The sequence below is a fragment of the Labrus bergylta genome, chromosome 3, assembly GCF_963930695.1.
Source record: "Labrus bergylta chromosome 3, fLabBer1.1, whole genome shotgun sequence".
In the NCBI taxonomy this organism is placed as follows: Eukaryota; Metazoa; Chordata; class Actinopteri; order Labriformes; family Labridae; genus Labrus; species Labrus bergylta.
Genome location: NC_089197.1, coordinates 29,622,213 through 29,632,491, shown reverse-complemented (window position 1 = coordinate 29,632,491; position 10,279 = coordinate 29,622,213). Strand labels below are relative to the sequence as shown.

The following is a 10,279-nucleotide window of genomic DNA, read 5'->3' as shown; positions in this document are numbered from 1 at the left end:
ATCCATAAAAAATTCTGGAAGTTATATGTATTGAAAATTCTTGGAAGTTCCTCCAATTTCCCCAAAAACTAATATCTTGAAAAATTTGCATGAAAATGTCTGCATGAAGATTTTCAAATGTTCCCAATTTTAATTACCAATATGTTCTAAACATTTTAAATGAAAACGTTGTCATCATCATGACACAAAGTAAAAAGAGGCACTTTTAACTCTAATATCTATCTGATTCAATTTCCCATGTGTACCAACACAGACGAAGCACACATCTCAGAAGCAGAACACCTTGAGGTGCACAAAGGTATGAGGGAGCTATCCAATGCTGCTTGCAGCTAGTTTTAGCTTAATAATGCTGATGAGTGTCCTGATTTATTAAAGTAAAGTCAAATGATCAATATCAAGTTATTTTGTTTGGAAAACTTTAAAGTGCTGCAGACAGTATTGATTTCTCAGTTGAAACAACAAGACAACAACTCTTCATAATTCCCTTACATACAGGCTAAAAAAATACACCTCTTATGCTCAGAGTGTAAAAGTTGTATATGGAGAAAGCAGCACATAGAGCAGAATGAGTCTACAGATCTTTTTTTTTTTTTTTTTTAAATGCAAGCTATAGCTTCTCCACGTTTTAATTAATCACATTTTAGGAAAGTGTTCCCTCTGAGTTTTGAGCATCCTTGTTTGGATTAATTTGACAATTTAGCCTGCTTGCACAGTTTATACCTCCAATCGCAATCCTCCTCGCATGGTCTAATATTAACCAATGTTCCGAAGTTTTGCAGATGAATACCTCTTTGCTGGGAATCTGTACACTTAGGTTAATACACGCCCCTGTCGTGTTTAACTGTGGATATCCTTTGCATGCTTTGACAAATGGGCAGCTACTGTGGGAGTGTGGGCTCGTAATCTCTGCAAAATTATTACTGGGGGTGGGGGGGCTGGCAGGGGGTGGAGGTTCCCTTTGGGGGTGGCGGAGCGGGTTCCATGAATCGGGGATGGCGCTGTGTACAGTGGAGGCGAGGTTAGCAGCCAAAGTTTTGCAGAACAGGCAGGAAAGTTCGCCGGAGAGGTGACGCGTGATCCCAACAACTTCTCCGGATCTCCAGTGCAACATGCGGACTACAGTCTACAATAAACCGGGACTTATGTTTCTGTTTCGCGGATGTTTTGGGTGAATTTCTCCCCCTGTGAAAGATAGCAGTTAACGATTTGCTGTGTTCGCTGTACGCTGTCGTTTCAATGGACTATCTTATCATTCAGTGAGTAACTCAAATTGATTGTGATTTTTCTGACATGCCGATAAATGCGGACCACGGGCATGACTTGACTTATGCCATGTAGTCTAGTCTTGGGTGTTTGAAAACAATGAACTCCCCCTGTGACAAGGAGCTGGCACCCTTATCTCGGAAACACCGACTCATGGCTGCTGCTATGCCCGGCGAGGACAGCCCTTTGCCCGGTAACAATTCCAGGACTGATCGGAACGGATTTGGGGGGCTAGTTCACTGTTTCATATGTGGAAGCGGAGTCACGCCAGGAAGGGAGTTAAGGTTACAAGTGGCATATCAAAAAGAGAGGCTTCCGTTTTTCCCGTTTCTACAGAATCAGGAGCCAGCCCCGGGCGCGTGTGAAGTGAGCCCGGATGGACACACGCTGGTGTGCGCCGTGTGCCACTGCTTCCTGACGGAGCAGTGGAACTCCTTTGAACGGAACAGGACGCCCATTGAGAAACGCATGTACTGGTTGAAACGACCCTACCAGTGCGACTCTCGGCGGGTCCCACAGGAGTGGAATATCTCATATGATCTAGAGAGGAGGATCAGCGTGAGCAGCCAGAATTACGACGGGGGCGCAGAGTCTGATTTCTCGTCTTTTTCAGAAAACGAGAACATGTCAGACCAGGAGATGGATTTAATCGACAGAGCCGGTGTGGGCAGAGACAAGTTCCTGAAATCATCTGGCAAATCGCCTAGAGACAGTGTTAGGAAAAACAATGTCATCAGTGTTAAAAACAGCCCGGATACACAGCGGGCAATCCGCTACCCGGTGGGTGTTTATGGGGCGCAAGGATCGCCAATTGCGGAGAGTGTTCTGCCTTCGAGGCGCGGGTCTAAAATCATGAATAATGTATGTCAATCACCAGAATCTATGGCAAAGTCTCAGGAGAGATTCCCATCGCTGTGCTATGACAGCTCTCTGTCTGACACACCTGTGCAAGACAACGGGGTCATTATGCGCAACAGGCGCTGGCTGGAGGAGGGGAATGTCAGACATGCGGAGCAGCGTCACATTCAGCGTACTGCCGACAGCAGCTGTGGCTCATCCAGACATCCATCTCTGCTGCACCGAGGGAGAGCCGAGGGTCACCCCGACACTGCACTGTCATCTGTTGGCACAAAACGCAACATAGCTGCTCCCAGGGAGGCTCACTGTGACAACTCTGATGAAGATGAGATTAACATTACAAGTGATGATGACATATACGACAGCAAAGCAGGTCCAACGGCTCAATTTAGACCTGTGAGAGACCTTTCAGCAAGAAAGAGCACCCACAAAGTGAATAGCAGTCCAGAGGAATGTGCATGCTTCATCTGTGGCTCTGGGCTCAGACACAATGGCAGATTTAAAGTCAGTGTTCAGAAACAGGAGAGGGCACAGGGCGAGCCTTTCTTTCCCTTCCTGTGGCTTCACTCCCCTCCCCGTGGAGCAATGCCCATCAGTGCTGCAGGTACCACCCTGGTGTGCGGCAGCTGCCACACTTCCCTAATGCAGCAGTGGCAGAGCTTCCAGTTGGCAGATGTGCCCGTCCTTCAGCGCCTGTATGTTGTCCCACTCAACCAGGCTGATGGTTCTCTCCATCCTTCCCAGGATGGGAAACCCCCACAGTCCATGGAGAGAAACCCTGACCCCAGAGCTTCCCATGAGGCTTGTTTCCTCTGTGGTCAGGAATGTGCAGGAGATTTGAGGACAGCATATGCACAGGCTGGTGTTGGTAAATCCCGCGGTTCAATGTATTTCCCCTTCATTAACATGTTACCATGCCCTCCTAATGCCCAAGCAGTGAGGAACGGCCGTGTGCACTGCTGCCAACAGTGCCATCATATCCTGGAGGAGATCTGGAGCGCATATCGACTCAGCCTCAGTGAGGACCTCATCACCTCTGTCAGCTCCTTCCTGGTTAGGTACCACGCTGCCATGTCAGCCGAGGGTTCTGGATCAACTAATGCCCATTCTGGTGCTTCGTCTCGTCCTCACAGCTCTGTGTCGGTGTGTTATCTGTGTGGTGCTGAGCTCTGTGCGGGCGGAGAGTACCAGCTGCATGTCAACCCACCCGGTCGCTGTGGGGAGAGGGAACCTTTCTTCCCCTTCCTCACAGTGCATCCTCCTGCCCCACGTGCGAAGCCGGTTGATGCCACAGGCCTGGTGTCAGCATGTAACCTCTGCTACCATGACCTGCATGCCCAGTGGGCCCAACATGAGAGCAAAGGCCAGGGTCCCTCCACCCCTTCTACCCCTAGTTTATCCAGTCCAAACCCCCCTCAGCCACCCAGCTCACCTTGGGCCCGCCAGTACAGCTGTGAGGGGTTTGTGTGTTTCTTCTGCAGACAGGAGCAGCGCAGGTTAGACAGGCTGTGTGCTGTTACCGTGGCCAGGCTGCCTGTGTTCCTGTACGCACCTCGCAGCACACGCACACTCCTGGTGGATGATGGGAGGAGGTTGGTGATTGGATCATGTGTGGAATGTAAAGCTTTGGTGCAGGTGGGACAGAGCATGCAGCAGGACAGAGACCGACTGGGACATGGAGCATCAGACAGGGAGAGGAAAGAGCCAGATGCTGCCTCGCCAAAATCTAGACATAAGGTAAGACCAAGCAGACCGCCTGAACTTACATAGTCTTTAGAATTTCACTACTTTCATCTATAAGCTTGTTTGAAATGGTTCTGTCAGCTTTTAATGCTCCAACATATCCTGTAGTCTCAGTGCAGGCTGAGTTTGCCCTGATTTGACCTCTGAGTCACAAGACAAGGGATGACTGTGATATTGTGAAAACACAGCTGAGTGATAGTTGTAATGCACATGGAGCTTTTTGTTCCTCTGGCAAGTTCAGTGTATTTTCTTACTCAAATGAATGAGTCTTGACGCTACTTGAAACTTTCCTTATGCTTTGGGTTCCTTTGCAGACTAGATCTCAAACAGTAACATGTTTGTGCGTGTGTGGCTGGATACTAAAACGCTGAGTTGTGGGGGTCTGCACAGCTGGGATGATGAACAATGATGAGTTAAACATTTCATCAAACCCTTCTTCTATAAACACCAGAGGACAATTATTGGGATGAGAAGGCCAAGGCAAGCTTTGTGTTTGTTGTGTTTGTTGTGTGTGTGTGAGTGTGTTTATTTGAGCAAGTATGAGTGAGTGTATCTCACAGTGCTCAACACTTTGTTTTGGTTCGACCATGATGAGAAGTGTTTTCGAGGAAGTTAGTTTATAGCAAGCCCTTATGCATTGAAGTCTTAACAACAGTAATCATTAAAGAATGCAACAAGACAGGCCAGCCCTCTCTTTCTCAATGTAACAAACCTCATTTTCTCCAGAAACAGCCAAATAATTTTGTTTCCTTCCCCTCTACAGTACATGCCTCAAATCAATTGTGACAGTTTAGTATCAATGACAATTCAGAGAACTCAGACCAAAACTGAGTGAACAAATCCTGTCACTTTGTATTCTTCCAAATGTTTACTTCCATTGGACATAAGGTATTTTGGGTAACCAAGGGGAAAAGATGGAGAGCAAACCAACTAGAAAATATATGCTCATGAAGTCATATGATGTGTGATGAACACTTAAATAAACTCCTCACATATTGAAGATAAATCAGTCAGTGCCATAAAGGTCAACGTTTGTATCTGAGTACAAATAAAAAGAAGAAGGGTCTATTGCCTTGCTTCACTTGTTCAAGGTAAATCTGAAAGCAAGCACAATTTAAGTCACATTGTTTGAGCCCAACTTGATCAGATCTGTCAAAGGTCTTACTCCTCAAACACACAAGATCATCTCTGATTCAGGACTGTCAATAAAAGTAAATTATTCAAATCATCATTCAAGATTAAGAGGCCACATGCATTTTTTTCAGACTAACCTGGCACTTTTGGGTTTTTAGCTGCCTCATTGTACCCAGAGAAATACAGGAGCCACAGCACGGTAGGGAATGTCAAATTAACCTGTCCGTCTTTATTATCTACATGTTTTTCTTTACATAGAGCCAACCTTTCTGCAGCGGTTCCATTCACTGTAAAACGCACCAGATGATCAAAACCAGCAAACACAGATTAAGCAAGTGTACATTCAAAATAATTGTTTCTCTGCTGCTGTTCTTTGTCCTACAGAGTACATCAGGATGGTGTATGTGAACTCAGCTACTGATTGGTTGTTTAACGGTGGCTAGCTTGCTTTTTAGGTTTGGAATGATTCAGTGTTAACACAATTTTTTTTAAACTGAAAGCCAAATTTATACAGAGGTCTGATCTCCTCCTCCACAAAATGAACTTGCAACCGGTGAAAAAAAACAAAATTTAAGAAATGTCATGTTAAAAGTCTGCGTCTCTCTGATGTTAGTGGATGTGTGCCAGGTTTTGGTGGACTCCTGCGCACTAGCTGTCTAAAATCTTTCATTAGGTTAAATGTTATAGTTAAAAAAGACGGTGGTGTGACCTGACAGAGAAATAAAAGTTATTCTGGAATTATTTTCTTTTGGCAGGGATGTTTTCACAGACAGTGATGTTTTACAGCAGTTGTGTGTTGTGCTTTCTTATTATTGTAATGGTTTCCATTCATACTTCAAAGTATGGGATGTTAATGTTGTAATAAATGATTCTGCTGAGTAAATATAATTGCAGAGGGGGTCTAGATTGGTTGGCGCAGGTGACATTGCATCTACTTTCTCTGCAGAGACATCGTTCGGTCACTTTCCACTTTCTTGCTATTTTCTGTCTCCAAGGTATGATTTCTGTCCTGTTTTCTCTCAAGATCATAGAAATAAAAATATATAATTATTTCCGGCAGTAAAAAGTTGAAAGTGTGAGGCTCAATATTGAGAGTTGATAGAGGCTGAGGGGCTTTACTGTGCACAAATGTAGAGCAAAACAAGGAAGGTGATGCAGGACAAATGAAAAACATTTAATGCCAGTCACACTTAGCAAACACAGCACATTGCACACTCACATAGCTGCCGATCCAGTTTTCAATCTGTATATAAAGACATCTTTGGAGTAGAGCAGAACTGAGGAATCCATTAATCAATTGAAAGGAAATTAAATGCCAAATATTCAGATAAGTCATTATCCATTTTGGTGGGTTTTTTTTCTTTCAAATCAAAATGTCAAACATGTTCTGGTTCCAGGCGGTTAAATATGGACAACTCTTTTTGTCAAGTTTTTAATGCAGTTGTTTGGCTATATTGAACTGTTGGTTTGACAAAAGAAGCGACTGAAGACGTCACTTTTGGTGGTGGAAAATTGCAATGAGGATGTTTCACATTTTAGTTGATTAAAGGATAATGAAAATAATGAAAAGTTACAGCTCTATTTCTAAAAAAAAACACTTTCTTTGTTATTCTCCAAATCTAAATCTTTTCCTATTGTCTGACTTCTTGCATCACATGAGCTCATAGTATTCATATTTTAGAGACACTTCCTGGTACAGAGGTTCATTATGGGACCAGTTTTTTCGTCTGCTGGGGTTTGGAAATAGAATGAGATAGGTGTCTCCGCAGGCTGGGTTTCGGATGATCATTTGGAGCTGGCAGGTGTTGCAGGTGTCAGTGCTAGTTTTGGCCTGACTGAGCCAATGACCTCATGGCTGAGAAAGTGCCAGTGTGTGTTTCATTGGGGAAGGGGAGGTGAGAAAAGAGCAGCGGGGGAACAGGTGCCATGTCCTCTAGTGTCATGCTATCTGCTCCAGAGTGTCTGCCATAGCTGGGGTTTGAGCTGTCAGGAGGGAGTGCCCATCTGGTTGGGGGCTCTACATAGATAATTACATTCTCACATACTGCTCCATGCAGTTTATTTCTACTCTAGTAGTTTACCTCACTGCCCCCCAAACTCAGGGCTGCTGTGCATTTATTGTTTCAATGATGACTTTATTTAATGCTCAGAATACAGAGACTAAGACAAAAGCGAATTCAATCTTTTATAAAGGCCAGAGTTAGATCAAACTTTTAAGTAATTACCACCCGCTTTGGTGTTAACATTATTGGACATGTATCATGTGAAGTGTGAAAGCCTGGGTGATGCTGTGATTTCCCTATTTGGTAATAATATGAATTAGTCAATGAAATGAGATCTGCCACAAGACATTGTAGTAGCTGTTAAATGTACCTCCCAAACTCCCACATAGAAACAGAAGTTATATGTGGTTCTCATGTTCTTCATTCTGCTGATGTGTGTTTAATTAGAATGCTGAAGATGAACTTTGACAGGTGTGTAAGTATAGTGCTCAGTCGGTGTCAGAGGGGCTGCAGGTCCACAGATCTTTAACTTGCAATCACTGTAAAATCTAATAACCTCCACTCATATTCTGTTTATTATTACTGTTGCATGCTTTTTAAAACTGATTATTTTGTTCACAGTTCTGCTTCATGGGATGGCAGCAGGATGGCACACTTATAAGGGGGGCTTAAGAGATGAGTTAGATCTTCTGATGGGCTTTTTGGCAACACAATGAAGTCAACTTTTACGAAGTAATATTCTGGATGGCTTTTTCATGGATTTGCATAAAGGTAAATGGGAAAGTCACAGTCTGAGTAAAGTAAGAAATAGAGGAATCTCTAAGAAAAACACTGGGACTTTCAAAGATACCATCTTCATACGAGTAAATCTGACTGAAATTTTTTTTTATAAGCTTCAGCTGAACTATGGAATGCCCCTAAAATAACAGGAGGAGGTTTGGATTTTGTCTTGCATCCTTTTACTGACATCAGGAAGGGATCTCTTTCTTCTTGCAATTTGGCTTAGTGTATCACTATTTCATTCAGCAAACCTTTGCTAACCTACGGAGCTAAAACAGCAAATCAATCAATCAATGTTATGACTGGATGCTCACATTTAGTCACTTTGTGTATGTGTAAGATAATGTATTAAGGGATACCTGGTGTCATTTGCTGTTGCTTATGTTTTGCTACTTCTTTAATGTGTGTACCTGTTTGCATATTGTGTGTTCATGTGTGCTCGGTGTAATACATGGACTGCACAGCCCATATCCTGAGAATGAAGTATTTGCTGTCACAGGAAAAACATGCCGGCTTCTTGACAGTGTCGCCAAGGAAGATTTATAGCGTAGTGAAAGAAGGAGTGAGGGCACAATTATACATCAAAACTGGATGTGTAGTTGAAAAAGGGTGAGAAAGATTATCCTGAGTGACTTATTGGAAGAAGAAGAGGAAGAGAAAAGCCGAGTGGGAGGCTGAGAGAAGGTGAGGGGGTTAATGGGATTTAAATTGCAGCCAGAGGAAAACAGAAGTAGAAACAAAATCCTGCTCTCATCAGTTCATCATAGAAGGAAACATTACAGCATGCTGGCCAGAAAAGGGATTCTATTAAAACTGTGTTCATTTGAGGTATTTGTGGTAGTGTTGCCTGAACATATGGTGTGAGCTTTTCCTAAGCGTGCCTGTGTGTGTATGAGAGAGAGAGAGAGAGAGTGTGTAGTCCAAACCACTCCTATTGCATGTATCCTGTAGAGTTCTTGCAGCTGTGCTCCTCTTCTCTCCCAGCAGTGCACTCTGACAGACAGCCTTGCGTTTCACGGGGAATCCACTGGTATTCGAGAAGCTTAATTTCAAAGCTGCTGGAGGTGGGTTTTGATTTAGCACTCAAAGCTTTAATCACCCTCTTCCCACTTCCATCCCTCAGTGCTGCATTCTTGCCCATATCTGAATGAAGCGATCAGATCCTTTGTGACGCAGATGAGATGGAGGGGATCCAATCTTACATTTTTATGTCTCAATCCTTCAACGTGTTTACAACGGGCAATCCCCAGTGCTAGTTTGAAGTTTAACACAACACACTAAATCTGTCCCTCAGCATGGTTAGTGTCCTGACTGTGTTTAAAACTTCAGTCCCTGACCCTTGAACTCTTTTTAAAGTCATAGACGGTGTGTGAGTCAGCCAAGGCAGCATGCAATTAAAAAAAACAATCCTTAGATCTAAGTAAAGTCAACCCCTTTCAGTGATAGCATGGTTCATGTACTGATGCTGTTCAGTTTATTTGCTCCCTTCTCCTACACGTGTCGTCTGCTGCAATTTTTTTTTTAAGATTTATTTTTGGGCTTTTTGTGCCTTTATAGTAGAGATAGGATAGTGGATAGAGTCGGAAATCAGGGAAATAAGTCATTTAAGGATACCTTTCTGATAGAAAAGGACAGCTGTCATTAAAAGTAACGCATGAACACCAAGATTCCTTCAAGTGTTTGTGTCGCTGTGTCGCCGTGTCGGCATGTCGGCTTGTCCCCAACCCCCAACGCTGTAAACCTAGGAGAAACACTGTACCTGAACATGAAAGTCCTGCAGACTTGACTAACTAGCAAATATGTGCTATTTTTATTTTGATGTTGACTCAGGTCATGTATCAGTTATTCAGTCATCTGGTGAAAATGAGTGTTTCCACAAGAGATCAAGCCTGTTAGCCTGTGGGTCCTCTCTTCTACTAAACAAACCACAACCAGCTACAGAAAATGAAGATAAAGACTGAGTGGCTGTGAAGATGGTGAGTAATTCAGACTTAACATGTACTTTGAAATGTAAATGTTTGTACTTAGAGGCAGTTGTGTGAACACCTACAGCATGCTTAGCTAGTTTTCTATGAGATTTTTTATTCTGCTCTACCTTGCTGTAAATTGGCTTATACTCACCTTCAGTTTGCTTGACATGTGGACTCTTATCCAAGGTTTTGTAACATAGTTTTAAACCCCAAATATTCTTCATTCTTTTTATTTGGCAGCTGCTAAAGCTTCAGCAGTAGTCAGTTAGTTATTAATCTGCTGTTTCACACTTAAAAAAACAAACTGATCATTTTTCCTTGTTTGTTCTCATCATGTCTTGAATTTGCACGATATACAGTATGAGAAGAAAAGGACATGAACAGAGTAGTAATCTGCAGTAGATTGAAAAGACTGGCAATAATTGAGAATTTGTAAAACACACTACGATGCATGTTAGAGGATCCTGGAAATGAATGTCAAAGTTTCACTCTATGAAGCTCATTTGTCATAACTGATGAAGTGCTTAC

General features: G+C 43.1%; 1 protein-coding gene across 2 annotated transcripts in view; it reads left to right on the top strand.

The window, feature by feature from the left end:
* Positions 1 to 1,046: 1,046 nt before the first annotated feature.
* The window catches only part of gse1b (Gse1 coiled-coil protein b), a 177,537-nt gene continuing 168,304 nt past the window's right edge, over positions 1,047 to 10,279 (top strand). Inside the window, exon 1 of one of the 2 annotated variants that reach the window (XM_065953113.1) lies at positions 1,047 to 3,858. In XM_065953113.1, the coding sequence (XP_065809185.1) occupies positions 1,363 to 3,858 (2,496 nt within the window). In that variant the 5' untranslated portion in view covers positions 1,047 to 1,362. The remainder of the gene's footprint in view (positions 3,859 to 10,279) is intronic. The other variant, XM_065953112.1, reaches the window with a different exon arrangement.